Source organism: Zingiber officinale, chromosome 5B (assembly GCF_018446385.1).
Source record: "Zingiber officinale cultivar Zhangliang chromosome 5B, Zo_v1.1, whole genome shotgun sequence".
Taxonomy (NCBI): domain Eukaryota; kingdom Viridiplantae; phylum Streptophyta; class Magnoliopsida; order Zingiberales; family Zingiberaceae; genus Zingiber; species Zingiber officinale.
This window is the reverse complement of record NC_055995.1, coordinates 31,155,058-31,171,584: the sequence shown is the minus strand read 5'-3', so window position 1 is coordinate 31,171,584 and position 16,527 is coordinate 31,155,058. Positions and strand designations below refer to the sequence as shown.

Here is a 16,527-nt window from a genome sequence, read left to right as displayed (position 1 = left end):
CCAAGGAATAAAGCATGTAATACATAAAAGATGAAGAGAAATTTGGAAAGAACAAGTGAATTCTCCATGCCTATATGAACAAATAGGGGAATGATATGAGACTAAACATGACGTAAGCTATGCTTTTAGAATATCATGCTAGATGATGAGCCAAGCTCTATGAAAAAACATGAACTGGAAGCAGAAACCATTAGCTATGCGAGTGAAAGTTTCCTTCCATGCATTTCCTGTGCTAAGTCTATCCTCTTTCCAGTAGTATATCTCTTGTAATTGTAATGAAGATATAAGATATTTTTAGGACTAAGAAAGAGAATACTACTTAGACTAGTAAAGAGTCTCAATAACTAGCTTATCCTCTAACCTTTCCCTGGTATAAGAGGTTCCTTCCATATTGAGCTATGGTTACTAATAAAGAGCTTAAACTGAAATACCATTAGTTATGCGAGAGGGCCCTTCATCAGTTAAATTTATAGGAGGGATCATCTTTAACATGGTAGACTCTATGCGAAATGTACAACTTAGAAAATAATAATGTATAGATTGATTGGTTAGACAGACACAAGATTGGATAAAAAGCAGGTTCTTCAAGAACCTATACATTTTAATTCCACCTACCAAACCTGAACATTAAATAAGAAGAAGTTGATTACCTCAAAGAGTGCTCAAACTTAAGTTCGCTCCTTAGAGGTGTTCGCAGCTTCGCTGGTTGCTGACAGGGCAGAGACAACTAGCGGCGAGGGAAGAAGAAGATCCCCTTCTTTGATTACTTTGTTGGGTTCCTCGATTCCTTTGTTGGCTTCGATTCTTCTCGCTAGGATCTACTCAATAGAGCAGTAGCTATAGAAATTAATAGGTAGAGGAAAGAAATAATATAAATCTTTTTTAATGATCTTATTACTAAAGTCAATAGGCTTATTTATACAAGTTGTCCAAAATAATAATAGAAATATTAAATAAGACATACAATCGTAATAATTATAAATATAGTAATATAATAGACTTGGGAATATTATTTTTCCTATTTGATTCATGTCGATCTTGATTGTGATGCCAAATATAATAAATCCTAATTGATTGAAATCAATTAGAGATTATTTCCATTATTGTCATTACCCTCCCCCCCCGATAAACTCAATGGGAGTGCCTGAACGTTGAGTTTGAGTGCTAACTTGGTGAAACGTTGTCTAGATAATGGCTTGGTAAATATATCAGTAATTTGATCTTCCGTAGAGATGTAAGAGACTGAAAGTTGTTGAGTCACCACATGCTCGCGAACAAAATGAAAATCAATCTCTATATACTTGGTATGAGCATGAAAAACAGGATTTGCCGCAAGATAAGTTGCTCCAATACTATCACACCATATTTTAGGCGTAGCAGTTGGGATAATGTAATTTTGAAAGAAGAGATTGTAGTCAAATAATTTCTGACATTGCGTTAGCGATAACTTTATATTCAGCTTCAGTACTTGAGCGAGAGACTGTAGGTTGCTTCTTTGAAAGCCAAGAAACATGATTTTGCCCAAGAAATATAGCATATACACTAGTAGAACGTCTATCTTCAAGAGATCCATCTCAATCTGCATCACTGTAGGCAATCAACTCTCGTGAAAACTGACGATATAAAAGAAGACCATGTAGAATAGTGCCTTTGAGATATCGAAGAATCTTCTTAACACCTTTCCAATGATGTTCAGTAGGAGCATGCATAAATTGACAGACACGATTCATAGCGAAAGTAATATCGGGTGATGCAATTGTGACATATTGTAGGGAACTAATAATACTACGGTAGATCTGGGATCAGACATCGAAGAGGAGGATGAAGGTGCAGTGAAACCACCCTTAATGATTGGTGTGGAGATAGGACGTGCACCATCCATTTTAGCTCGTTGTAGGAGCCCAGTAATATATTTGCTCTGAGAGAGAGAGAAAACATCGTTGATCCTGTCCGAATCGACGAACCAAGGGACGCTGGGCACGTGGCGCTCTCCTAGTCGATGGCACAGGCCTCCGAAGCTCCGGCGATCCTGCATAGAAGTCGGGCCGGGAAGGGGTTCCCGGCGGTGACCTTCCGACGCTCAAGTCAGGTAAGTAGTGGAAAAAGGAGCTCCCAAGCTTGTAGAATGCGTCTCTCCGGCGAAGTCTACAGTTCTTTATATAGGGCGATGAAAAAGCTCCTACACGCCTATCGAGGCGCGTGCGTATCCGCAGCCCATGCCTCGGTGTGTGCCTGTCAGAAAACTTACCTGACGCCATACTGCAACAGTCCCATCGCGCATTCGATAGGACAACAAGACACCCCGTTGTCAGACTAGGAGTATGGCTTAGTCATGTGACTTGACGGCTATCAGGAGATGTTCCTGTTCTCCTTTACCGCCGGTCGGGACGTACGTCCGGCCGGCTGGATGGAGAACATCGTCCGGATGGCCTTCATCCCCTGCGCCGGCCGGACGGCACGCTCCTCACATCTCGCCTATCGCTTGTGCTGAGATGCCGGGGAGACTTCCAGGCGAGTGACTTCCTCTCGGCTCTGAGACATTGTTTCATTGAGCGTCGGAACCCCAACCCGGTCAGGGCACCTTTTACTACCGAATGTCCATTGGTCGGCCGATCGGCCTTATCCATTTCTTCCAAGTCCGGTCGGCTCACCCTTCTCCGGCGGGCTACTTGGCCATTTGACCTCCACGTGACGTTGACCCTTCGTTAGGGGGTCCCGGGCTCTTACCACCGGATCAATCGTCATGTGGTTGAAATTGCCTTAGCTCTTCTTAATCATGCCTCAGTTCCACTTAAATTTTTAGATGATGTAGTCCAAACCGCAGTCTAACTTATCAATCATTTACCCACTCCACTACTTCAAAATAAGTGTCCCTTGGAAAGACTTTATAATTGTCTTCCAGATTTCTCCTTCTTTCGTATCTATGGTTGCATATGTTATCCTTGGCTATGACCTTACTCTAAGCACAAGTTAAAATCTTGCTCTTTACAATGTGTTTTCCTTGGTTATAGTAATTTGCATCATAGGTACCGTTGTCTTCATATTTCGACTGGTCGAATATATATTTATCGACATGTTGCTTTTGATGAATTTCTATTTTCTTTTGTAGTTGCTACCTGAGGATGTTATTGCTTCTCGTGGTTGGAATTTGAGGCGCCGGAAGATGAATTAAAGAAGGAAGATAAATTTTGAGGGAAGATAAGGAAAAGGAAAAAAAAAAGCAAAGGAGGTTTAAAAAAAAACGAAGAATCATGACTCTGATACTATGTAGAAATTAATAGGTAGAGGAAAGAAATAATATAAAGCTTTTTTGATGATCTTATTACTAAAGCCAATAGACTTATTTATATAAGTTATCCAAAATAATAATGGAAAGATTAAATAAAACATACAATCGTAATAATTATAAACATAGTAATATAATAAACTTGGAAATATTATTTTTTCTATTTGATTTATGTCGATCTTGATTGTGATGTCAAATATAATAAATCTTAATTGATTGAAATCAATTAAAGATTATTTTCATTATTGCCATTAGTAGCTAGGTTAGGGCTTTGACAAATGTTCATGAGAGGGAAGAAGAAGAAGGAGAGACGGGAGTTAGGGCAGGAGAGGGAGAAGAGAGAATGACAGCGGAAGGAGATTAGAGAATTGCAATAGAGGGAGATCCGAGAACGACGAGGTAGGGGGAAGTTGCTGCTTTACAAGGGAGGAGATGAGAGTTAGGGCACGCGAAAAACTAAAGCGACCAAAGATTTTGACGCAAGTAGTCTTCATTCGTGAAACGGAGAGAGAGGGATGAGATGGAGTTGGCCACGTGGACTGTTTACGGGTCGCGGAGAGTTGTCGTGATAATTTACAGCGCCTAATATTATTTATCTCTCTTTCTCTCGTCAAGATGATGAGATCGGAAATTGCTATTCACCTCCCCAATATATATTGACCGAGTCGATCATGTCACGTAGAAAACTGTTATTCACCTCCCCTTTAAGGATTAAAGTGTGAGATCACTAATAAGATCCTGCACCTCTTAAGATTATAATTGTGAAATCACCGTTTAATATTATAACAGGTGAAGAAAGAGATTCATCGTATTACGATATTCACTTCACGTGCTCGGATCGTGCGAGTCATTCATGTATATGCTAATCCATTACGTGCCACTTCACTATTGGTCCGAATCACCGTAAATACGTGTTTTCTGTATAAAAGACGAGAAGCGCAACCAAAAATAAAAAATATAAAAAATCCCAACTTTTTATTAGAAGAAATCAACTCAAGTTGATGCTTCCCGGCGATCTCGCCTAGCGTGTCAAAGGACGGGAGAGCAGATCGGCGAAGGAGGGAAAGATGGGGAAGGCTTGGATTCGGATAGCTGTGGCGGTGAGCGCGTTGGCGATGATGGCGGGAGCGGGCCGGCGATACGGTCTCAACGCGGAGACGGCGCTCGAACCGTTCCGGCTGCTGTCTGAGAAGCTCGGGATGTGGACCATTCCGGTGTATGTGGCCGCCCATACCATCACCCTGGCCCTTTGCCTGCCTTACGCCGTCTTTTTCGAGGCCGGTGCTTCCCTGCTCTTCGGGTTCTTCCCTGCTGTGCTCTGCGTCTTCTTTGCAAAGGTCCTCGGCGCTTCCCTATCCTTCTGGATCGGACGGTTAGTCATCCCGATCACTTGTTTTGCCCTTTCGTTATCTGCTTTACTTTGATCTGTGATTTGGTTGCTTATAGTTGACGTCTTGATCTTCTTTACTTATTCGCATGTGAAAACTATAGTTGAATAAATTGTAAGAATAAGTTTGATCATCCGAACTAGTCATCAGGAATACTAGTCTGTTAATGATTACTCATTGATGATGCCTCTGATTCCCTTTTGGAGGTTTATCATCTAGACATTGAAAAATGAAGCTTGCTAATTTCATTATTAGAATACTGAATCTGCATGACTTTGTTTCTACTAACAATGGAGGTCAGTTTCTGTTGTCATTGGGTAAATATTTGGAAGATCTTGGCCACGAGAGAAAATGTAGATTTGTTGGTCCTAGAACAAGGGTAGGAGTTTATTATAATTATCTATACACATTAATTATGGGAGGCACTTTTTTCCGTTAGGGTAAACTAAATGTATCTCATTTTAGTCAATTTAGTGGACATGGAACTAAGTTAACAAAATTGGATTAATAAAAATCAAAATAAAATTTATAAGATATTTTTACTAAATGTATCTCATTTTGGTCAAATTTAGTGGACATGGAACTAAGTTAACAAAATTGGATTAATAAAAATCAAAATAAAATTTATAAGATATTTTTTCTAACATTTCCATGCATGAAACTATAAATTTTGTTTAATTCAATTTTGTTCTGTTTAAATATTTTTATTTTCTGGGTCTAGAATCATAATTTTGGAATTTGAGAGATACTTGGAATACCTGTAAATTCCAAGGGAGCACATGTACTATAGTAAAGAGTTTCGTGGGCTTGTTTGCTATGATGATATGTTCAAACTATTGGATATGTTTCACTTAAAAGAAGTGTAGTTATGTAAAGACATAAGGATGGCAAACTGGTTCTACCCTAAAAATACAATGGTACACAACGTGATTTTTTGTATAATGGACTATTAGTTTAGAAATACTTTATTGAAGTCAATTATTCTTAGTCTGCAAGAACACTGGTTTTAAGATGCTCTTTAGGATAATTTTTTAAATCTAGAACTTTTCCTTTTTACTTTACTTAAGGGTTCTACAGTTCAATAATAATAATAATGCAAAGCTGTGTTTGTTGCATCAGTTTAAAGAGTCTATATTTGATGAAGAGTTGGGTTGTGAATTTGTTGACCCTTGGTAATTTGAATGGAGTTTGCTCAACCTAGAAGTTGGTTGGAGTTCAAGATTTAGAAAGGACAAAACTTGAATGAGACTGCAAGGAATTTGCTTGCTGGAGTCACGCTCTATTACCCTAATCGGATGAAGAATCTAAGGAGAAGGAAAATATAACTTTGAACAGGAAGCTTGTGGGTATTTTAGGGTGGACGATTTGACCAAATGGTCAATCAATTTGACCTTCTTGGACATGTGTCAAGATGTTGACATTGGTTATCATTAAATTGATTATGTTGTATTTTTAGTAATTATGACATACCAGAGATAAAGACAGTATTAACCAAGTTAAATACCTCATAATCAAAATTTTCACAGTTAAAGATATGATTCAAAAACACATATGACCCTAGACACTCAAAGGAGATATCTAAGGCAATAAAATCAATCTTCTAAAGATAGGAGACTATCCAAAAGAGCCTATTACATGTGTAATATTTGGGATTCCATCACCCTGTGAGCATGAGAATCTACATATATTAGGTGATGGTATATTTTCACCCATGACTTGGTTTGGTTCATCAAAACTAGAGCAACTTTGACACACTATCACTAACAATCCACAAAATAGCCATCTCTTTTGATAGAGAGTTGAGTATTTCTGGTTGCCTAGAACTTTAACTCAAGTCTACTAAGACTGAGTTTGCCTACGTTGAGTTCTATCCTCCGCTCAATTATAGGTTCACCCAACTCATCTCAAAACAATTTATGTGTGCAGGTTTCCTCTTGACTTCTCATCTCTAGAATGCACTAAGCCCTTTTGGAATGCTTTCTGTGCTTCCTTCTTGCTCCACTAGTGTACTCTTTTACGAAGCTTCTTGTCTTGGATGCACCAAGCCCGTCAGCTTCCTTCCCGTGTCATCCTTTTTGCATACTTGTCTTCTCCAAGTGTAGCTGTGTTCGATACTTCTCATCCTTCGATGATCCATACTCCCCTTGTCCTACTTCTACGGACCCTGAGTCAACAGGTGTTCCTGCGTGTACTCCACAAGGCAAGGCCTAACTTAAACTCTTTTTCCCAAACATCAAAACCCATGGTCAAACCACTCGAGGTTCCAACGATCTTCCCTTCAACGATTTGGGTACTAACATCTTCTTGCCAAAATTGGGTGTCAATCAAGGTCAACAAGTGATTGTTGGTATTGTTCGACCAATCACTCGTGTGTTTAGCTTTGCATGAAATTCTTGTACCTTGTTTCTTGAAATGCCACCCTCCTCCAGAAGGTCACTATCAGTTGGACCATTGTGAGAAGTACTAGAGTCACCTAAGTGAAGGCACAAAATGCTTAATGGAAGAAGGTGCCAAACAACCACTAGAAACAAATTGCATAGTAAAAGGGTCTACTGGATAAATAACAAAGAAGTTCATTCTCTCTCCATTAATTTGATTTTAATCACATAATTCTCAACACGGAATTCCTCATTAATTTTCGTTGTGTAGTTTTGATGAACCATGCAAGGCCAAATTGCAAGTTCCTTACTGATGTGAATTTTAGTTTCCTTTTTGTGAACTCTGCTATATCTTATTACTTCAATTAAAAGCCAAGGCTCGAGAGTGACATAAGTTCCTCTAGGACAATAGTTTGCTTGTGAAGTGCCTAAGCATTTTTAAAGTGGTGTGGAAATCTTTTCTTATATAATATTCCTTGATTCACAATATCACAAGATACCAAAGATCTATTTTCTTGATTCACATAGGCCTTGGGAATTTTTTTAGTTTTTCGTATTGTTTCATCAAATCAATCTAACTCAATGCCTTCACATTAGTAGCAACAATTTCAATCTCATCTACGCTCCTCTTTTGTCATGGTTTCTATTTAAACTTTCCTATTTGACACATTTTGAACTCCAATTGTGAACTTTGATAAAGCATCAAATTGTGAGTTTAAACTTCTAGATGGTATATTCAAAATTAGGTCAAGCTTTACAAACTTTCCATGCATACCATATGTTAGTATTGTAATGACATAGGGTCATATGTTGTATTTCTCCATTAGCATGCTTCTGTACCAATTGTGAGTACTGTAGGATCAATATGCCAGCTAGAGGAGGTGAATAGTTGGAATATGAAATAGACAATTTAAAATCTCAAAAGCAAAGTTTAGTAGCTCCTTCCTTTTAGTGTGGTTGGGAATCTAAAGTTCCTAGTCCACGGTCTTTGAACTCGTAACATGAGTCACCTCACAAACCCCCCTATTTTTTTTTTCTTTATCAGAGGAAGAGAAACCTCTTACAAAAATACAATGATATTGAAACAACAAAGTAAATCAAAGCATATGTAACCCAATAGAGTTTCAAGATAAAAACCTTAAGCCCAAACACTTAGACTATCTTTACCCAAAGCCAAGATTATTGGTCATTTGCAATCTTTCATGACTCACTTAGACTGCCTCGCTTCCGAATCTTTTCATTTGCCAAGAAAGCTCACTTCTCACTTCCGAGTCTTCTTGTTTGTTGGTTTCCTATCAACCTTGATTTATTAGGACTTCTACGTTTGGCAACACATGAACTTCTCCTACCACTAAGTACTTTGTCACTCTTGGCCTACTTGGGTTTCTCCATTTGCAAGCGTTTGTTGAACTTCTCAATTTGCCATGGATGGAATCAACTTAACCTTCTTGGATTTTTCTACCCATTGCAGTTGCAGTAACTTGTCAATTATTTTGCATATGCACACTTAACAAACTTCATTAGTAACCACAATATTAGCTAGTTAAACCTTTACCAAACACATGGAATCGACTTGGTCGAACTCAACCACTTGGAATATGATTTACCAACAGATACTTCTAAAGTTGGGATGACAACTTTAATCCTATTATGGAAGCTACACATCCTGCATTATTATTTGTTGCTGAAAAAAAATGAGAATCTCATTGCATATTTTAATGTCTCTCCTTGGAATGGTTGGAATATAAATAAGACACCTGCTTTGTTTCTTATAGATGAACTATCTATATACAATACACAAGCATTGTTACTTGGCCATAGAAGATATTCCAGGTTTTCTTCTCCTATGCCATCGTGTATGATTTTTTCGTTTTCATCAATACATGTAAAATAAATAACAAAGCGAGGCTTCAGATACAGCAGCCCTAGGTTTATAGGTAACATCAAACTCATTCTACTGCCCATTTCAATAATCTCCATATATTTTCCACTGAGGCAAGACTTGCTTTGAAGTTTGGTCTGGGGCTATTATTGGGTGTATTTCAAGGCCTAAGCCTTTTAGCAGTACATCCCTACATCTGCATAAAACTAATTGGCTCAACCTCCCTCTACCTTTGGTCTCTTGGCTTATCTTGTATCTTTTCTAGCATAAAATTTCTTAGCAGGCTTGGTATCTCCTCCTGCACTAGGTCCACCAATAATATCAACTATTATTGGTTTCATTTGCTTTTGGATTATTGTCAATCATCTTTCTTGTCATCTTCTTTATGTCTCCTTTCTTGATTAACTCATCTATTTGTCTAGAAAAATTCCAAAAATTTTCTGTACTTTGACAAATCCTTGTGCTAATAACAAACTTTGAAAGATTTCCCTAAGCTTGTAGGGTTTTGTGCGGTCATGGCTCTTCTATAAAACCTTTTCAATTGACTAGCATTATGATTTCAGATTTTTTTTTTATACATCCAAGGGGATTGTTTCCAGGAAATTCTAATTTTGAAAAGATGGAGGTTTGGAAATCTCCAGGAAATTCTAATTTCCCATTTTTCACACACCTGTTGAGTATTGTCTCTTTTCAACACTTTGCTTGAGATTTTCTTTTTCTTGGTTAGAAGTTAGTATAGCTTCTGTAGTTATATACCTACTAGCTCATTCCACCAGGCTGGTGATCAGCTAATGATGAATAGAATTTGATAACTTCATTGTTTCATAAAGGCTTGTATTGCTGCCACATATTTCCTCAATTTGATTTATTTCAGTAGCAAAACAAGCTAAAAATTTGAAACTAGTTCATGTTGCCCTTGTTGATATGAAGATCAACCATCATTTTGTGAGGATGCTTGCTTGCTTCCTGCAAAATGGTCTAAGAATTCTCTAGCTAGTTGGCTTGAAAAAATAGGCTAAGCAGGTAGGGTTGTAAACCATCAAAGTGCATTTCCCTTTGGAGTGGCAGGAAATGATTTGTATAGAGATGCATTGAGGTGCCAAATTATACCACATCAGATTGGGAAAATTCCCAAATGATCAGCAGGATCAGAACTGCTATCATATACCCCTGTGATTTATTGGCCTAAAGTTGTTTTGGAATCACCTTATTTATGATAAATTAAATTTGTTCTCTTCACTTCCTAGTTAGGTCCTTTAGGTTTTCACTTGCCTGCTTTAGATGGTCAGCCTGAGGGAGAGTGCGAAATTTCATGTTCGTCATTTTTCTTCTTGGTTACCACCTCAGAAGAAGTGAGAGTACAGAAGAAATGATTTGCATAGAGATGCATTGAGGTGCCAAATTATACCATATCAGATAGGGAAAATTCCCAAATGATCAGCAGGATCAGAACTGCTATCATATACCCCTGTGATTTATTGGCCTAAAGTTGTTTTGGAATCACCTTATTTATGATAAATTAAATTTGTTCTCTTCACCTTCCTAGTTAGGTCCTTTAGGTTTTCATTTGCCTGCTTCAGATGGTCAGCCTGAGGGAGAATGCGAAATTTCATGTTCGTCATTTTTCTTCTTGGTTACCACCTCAGAAGAAGCAAAAGTACACTCAACTATAAGTGGAGGTGAGACCTACTGATGTTGCTCTTCATGTTGATCGGGATGGCTACAGTATCTATGGAAGCATGCCTCTTACCGTACCAGTTTCTAGTTGTCATGATACTAAGAGTTGCACCTTTTTGATAGGAACATGTGCTTGATGAGCCAATCCAATAAAAAGGCTCGGACTTCTGGAGCTACTATTAATGTTGTTGTCGTGAAGGAAATTGTGATGCACAATTTTCCACTTTGTTAGGATCTGCAATAGCTTGGCCAACCCTTTCTCTAGTGCCAATTTGTTTGTGTAAAAAGAAAGCCAGAGCTAAAGAAAGATGATTAATTTTCTGTCCATTAATTTAATTTTAATCACAATTCTCAACATGGAACCTCACAGATATTATTAATCTTCATTATGTAGTTGAGATGAACCATGCATTGCCTAAATGTAATACTAGAGCCAAGTTTTTTCTAATAAGTGTTTTTTCAATACTCATTACTATCCACTTTCTTCTTCTATCTTGTTAAGACCCAAGTTTGTTGTGAACGCATTCCCTCTTAAGATAATGTAAGACTAGTCAATCTCTCCCTTTCGACAACCTTCTTGAAGCAATTAAAGAGAGCATGTGTTATGACCTTTGGATATGGATCACGTAATGGGATGGTTTACCGGCTGATTGAAGGAATCAATATTTGTTTTCTTAGTTTTACGACCTTTACGACCTATTGTTATAAGGAGAATTTGAGGCTTGTTGGAATTAGAGAACCTTTCGATCTTGGGGTTTGATTTTTTTTTTTTTTAAACTCAATCATAATCTTTATTGCGTCACTCCAACAATTTAAATACAACTACTGACACTCCTTCATGAAGAAAGAAGAAACAAACACTGAAAAAGAGAGGATTATTCTTACTAAAAGTAAAAGATACTATACTCAATTCTACTAAAAATATTTAGACTCAAATAAAATCAATTAACTACAGCTAAATCAATTATCTTGATATGCATCCTTCTTTCTAAATCTGTCGTGCATGTATCTCTTGTATTTGATGGGCTCTAGATTCTCATTTGCTGCATGGGCTTGTTCATGATCCATAACATCTCTCCCTCTTGAAAAACGAGTTTGTTCGCAAACATGAATGATTGGTAATGTTCCATGATAGCTACCACATCTTCCCATGAAGCCTCAACAGGGGTTTGGAAAATCCACGGTGTGAGCGATAGTTGAGAATAGCATGAGGAGAGGAAATGTAATTTTTCTGATGTATGGGTGGAAGGGGGATGCAAGTGCTTAATTTAGAAAGCAATGAGTACTCCCCAAGTTAATGAGGACCAGGTGTGGTTAATTCGTCCTTGAATTCACATGGTTTGAGGAATGCGGGTGCCTGTGATCGCATTGAGGGAAATTTCAACATCCTTGACGTGGCCTTGTTCATTAAAATATTCTAATCCCTCGAGCCAGAAAAGATGTTTGCAACCGTGACCGGTTACACTTCATCACAATTAAAACAAATGTCCTTAGTACGTCGTTCTTCCATTTTCGACTGATTTAATCACTTGATAAATGAATGCTTTGATAGCTGGATGGGGGCGCACCAACCATGGTGTGATGGTAGTTTCAAATCGTTTAGAGTGGCGTTCATAAAGATGGGCCAAACTCATAGCCGATGTGAGATCTTTTGGGTAGTGAAGCTCGACTTCCACAATGATGCGATCTTGGAGGCCACTAATGAATATTTGAACTTCTTGTTTTGATGTTGACGAACTCGCTCATGCCACCAATTGTTCGAACTTTCGCTGGTAGTCTTCCACGGATCTTGATTGTTGAAGTTTGGCAAGCTCGCCTAATTTGTTGTTATGAATAGGTGGCCCAAACCTCAGATTGTATATATCCTTAAATTCCTCCCATTGAATATGAGGTCAATCACATTCTAGTTTGATAAACTATAATTGGCCACCTCTCTCATGATGGAATGAGGATAGGCCAACCTTTTTTTCCCTCTGAAGTGCGTTGATGGCAAAAAAATGGTCACATCGAGCCAACCCAAAGGATCAGACTGACCATCATAACGTGGGAAGTCCACTTTCAAATACTATGATATATATGAGGATCCCTCCTCATTGCCACGGTACCCTTTGCTCGTGTGGGTTATGATGGCTACTACTCTCTTCACCTGGATGGCTATTGTGTAATTGTAGTTTAAAGAAGACTTTGGATAATTCCTCTAGTTAAGTGTGGATGAGTTGCTGTCATTTTTCATTTGCGGCTTTATCCTCCTAGTAAATTTGAGAAAAACATCAAAGCGTTGTTGAAGTGCAAGTGAGTCAACCGCTAAGATGAGCTCTAATACCAATTTGTTATGACCCTTGGATATGGATTGCGTAATGGGACAATTTGCCAACTAATCGGTGGAATCAATCTTTGTTTTCTTGGTTTTACGACCTATGGTTGTAAGGAGAATTTGAGGTTCGTTAGAATTAGAGAACCTCTCGATCTAGGGGTTTGATTTCTTTTTGTAAACTCAATCATAATCTTTATTGTAGCGTTCCAGCAATTTAAATACAACTAGTGACACTCCTTCACAAAGAAGGAAGAAACAAACACGGAATAAGAAAAGGTTATTCTTACTAAAAATAAAAGATACTAGACTTAATTCATAAAAGATATTCGACTCAAATAAAATCAATTAACTACGACTGAATCAATTATCTTGATATGCACAATTCTTTCTAAATCGACCGTGCGTGTATCTCTTGTATTTGATGGGCTCCATATTCTTGTTTGCTGCATGAGCTTATTCATGGTCCATAACGGCATGTTTAGGGAACTAAGGCATGCTTTATTTAATAGAGCTTCTAACTATGACACTTGTGCTTAATCTAAACTGCATAAGGAAGTTTATAATATTTAAGGTATTCCATATTGAGAATTATGTGATTAAAATCAAACTAATAGAGAGAATAATCATTGTTGTTATTTTAGAAATTGTAATCACAAGGAACTAGCATGGTTATAACCACACTGAATTTATATTAATTTCCTTAAACCCAAATGATTAGTCTTAAGTTTCGAACATCAGGTGATCTGGCAATCTGATAATGACAATAATGCTACTTCATCCTATATTTTTAAAAGTAACATGTCGATTTTGCTATTTGAGGTGTGTCAAATATCAAAGAATAGAAGTCCAAGGTTGAGAAATGGAGGGACTGTGTTTACTTGATTATAGTTATAGCTTCTCGAACACCTCTAGCAGACAACTAAGAGTTGAATGATGATCCATGCTTTCTTAAAAAGCAGTTGTTCTAAGATATCTAATGTGAACATTTGAGTTAAATTACTTGGTCGTGAACATTTGAGTTAAATTACTTGGTCGAAGTCTAATAGACCAGTTCAAGCCTATTCCATCACAAATAAAAGTTATTCTCCTATCTATTTATTGGGAGTAGTGGGTGCATAGAGTGTGCTATGAGGCTATAGGGTGCATTGTTTCCACACCACCTTGTGCAACCTCTGGTATGCCCTCCGTGGACGCCAAGTTGACGCCTGACAATGTGTTTAGGCACATTAAGGGTCTCCCCTATCCTCAACAAAACTTGAGTCTGACTATCAGAAGCCACATTAGATGTGCAATCAAAAGACATGGTTGCTTGGGAAAAAGATAAAACAAGACAGTGAATCTAACAAGAAGAATTGTGATGTGTCCTTTATACTGTTACTATCAGTCACAGTTTATCATCTATTTTCCCTGAGGTTTTACATGTCTTCCATATTTATATAGAAACAACTAAATTTCCAAGTTTGTTGCCAAGACATGACGATTGATGGGGAAATAGGTTTGAAGATTTGGTTGGCCTAGTCAAGTAATTTACAATGAATTACTCTAGATGTCTTTGAGCAATTTCTTTCTCAAACATAGAAAGCCATCATTTTACTTGTTTGATGCCAAACTATCAATGAAGCACGAGAACTCCAATCAGGTGAACTAGTTTGATATCCATCCATTATAGATGAGCTTAATAAATCCACCTTGCTGATAATGACTAATATCCACGATTAGTGTTCATTGATTTATTAGTCACGTAGTTATCAGGCAATGTCTACTTCCCCTCGTCTTGTTTTTTGTAATCAGAAACTCTCTTAGCTGAAAGAACATGTTTCATTTCTAAGCTATGCCTTCTATATCCAAGTTGATAGATTTATTTATTGTTTGACAGGGCAATTTTTAGGAGGTCAAAATTGGCAAAGGAATGGGTGCATCGCAACAGATACTTCCAGCTCCTTGCCAAAGGAGTCGAACGTGATGGTTGGAGATTTGTTCTTCTTGCTCGATTCTCTCCCCTGCCTTCTTATGTCATCAATTATGGTTTGGCTGCCACAAACGTGAAGTTCCTTGTTGATTTCCTTCTTCCTACTGTTATCGGTTGTTTGCCAATGATTCTTCAAAACACATCTCTCGGCAGTCTTGCTGGGGCAGCTGTAGCCTCAACAACAGCTTCCAAGAAGTCCCAACTGTACTCGTACATTTTTCCTTCACTTGGAATTGCTTCCAGTGTTCTCATATCCTGGAAGATAAAGACGTACTCTTCTGCATTTGCCGAAGAATTTAAGCAGCCTGTTTCTGCAAAGCGCTCCCTTGTAGATGATGATTCTGCTCAGTGATCATCCAATGAGAAGATTGCTGAAAAAACAACACAGTAGAACAAATGAATTAGTTTCAGATTGCGCGTGAAGTTCTCTCTAACCATTTGTAGGGCCATTCATATTTAATCCTATTCAGATTTGGACTAAGAAATGAAATTAGTTTCATGCGTGCGAAGTTTTCTCTAACCATTCATAATATTCAATGCCATATTTTGTGACATCAAGGGCTGTTTTTGAAACCAGATCAAAAGGTTGAATCGCTCACAAGTTTTTATATGGAAGTGATCAAATTTGAGTGCCTCTATTGATCTGATCTAATACAGTTGGGTTACCCTACAACTCTAGATTTAATCAGTTGAATTAGCCTGTCAAATTCAATTGTGAAAATGTCGAGAATACAATAGTTAGTCATATCAACTAGTCTGTCCTTTGGAGTAAAATCATTTTATTTATCTTCTACTTTTTGACCCTTTAGTTTCTTCTCTCCCTTCTAGATCCTTCCAAGTAAACAAAGTCCTGTTTGAATGTGTTTAAATTTGTCATATATCTCAATCATTGATTCTATTTTTTACTGTAAAGTTACCATATTTTCTAAGATTCAATGAAAAGTGTTCAGAGTCCATATATAATATCTTATGAAAACGATCCCTTTTTTCTTCCTTTGTCATAGAAATATTCTTCATCTTTAAAGTCAAGATTATAAGATGCAAGGGAAGATTTGATATTTCTTCTTTCAATCGAATCTTTTAAATCTCGAAATGCAAAAGTCTAGAGTTATAATATATTTGTAGAAATTTTCTTTCAAATAAGACATGTGATCACGAGATGTTGGATTTCTAGGTTATTCATCGTGAGCGCTTCCCAATTTATCCTAACGGCGACCGAATCCGTCTTTCCATATTTGATGTTACTTGGTTCAAATGCACAAGAAGATTTAATTATTATTGTATATTGCAGTTAGTATCGATGCACATCATCGAGAATGCGAGATTAGGTTTGAAATTAGACAAAGACATACCATAATGAAAATTAGGTAGACTACTAGTTCACATGGTAAGTCACGAGTTGAGGATAAGAGCCTTTGGCCTAATAGATATTGAATCTAAAACGCACGTCGATGTAACGATCAACCTATTTCTTTTTCCACTCTACGATGTTGTCTTTTTAGAAAATACAATAGGTTTTGAAAATGAGGCGATCCCGATAGTTCATCTAACATAGACCCATTTTGTTAGCTTGCATTCAACTACAAACGAGAATTGATTTAGCCTGCCTTCAGTGGAGTGGTGGACACTTTCA

The 16,527-nt window shown here is 37.6% G+C and overlaps 1 protein-coding gene across 1 annotated transcript; it reads left to right on the top strand.

Moving 5' to 3' along the window:
* The first annotated feature begins 4,242 nt into the window (after nucleotides 1–4,242).
* On the top strand, nucleotides 4,243–15,452 carry LOC121984319. The gene is made up of 2 exons (XM_042537199.1): nucleotides 4,243–4,658; nucleotides 14,802–15,452. The coding sequence occupies exons 1-2, from the start codon at nucleotides 4,354–4,356 to the stop codon at nucleotides 15,244–15,246; spliced, it is 750 nt and encodes a 249-aa protein (XP_042393133.1). The 5' UTR covers nucleotides 4,243–4,353; the 3' UTR covers nucleotides 15,247–15,452.
* Nucleotides 15,453–16,527: the final 1,075 nt, after the last annotated feature.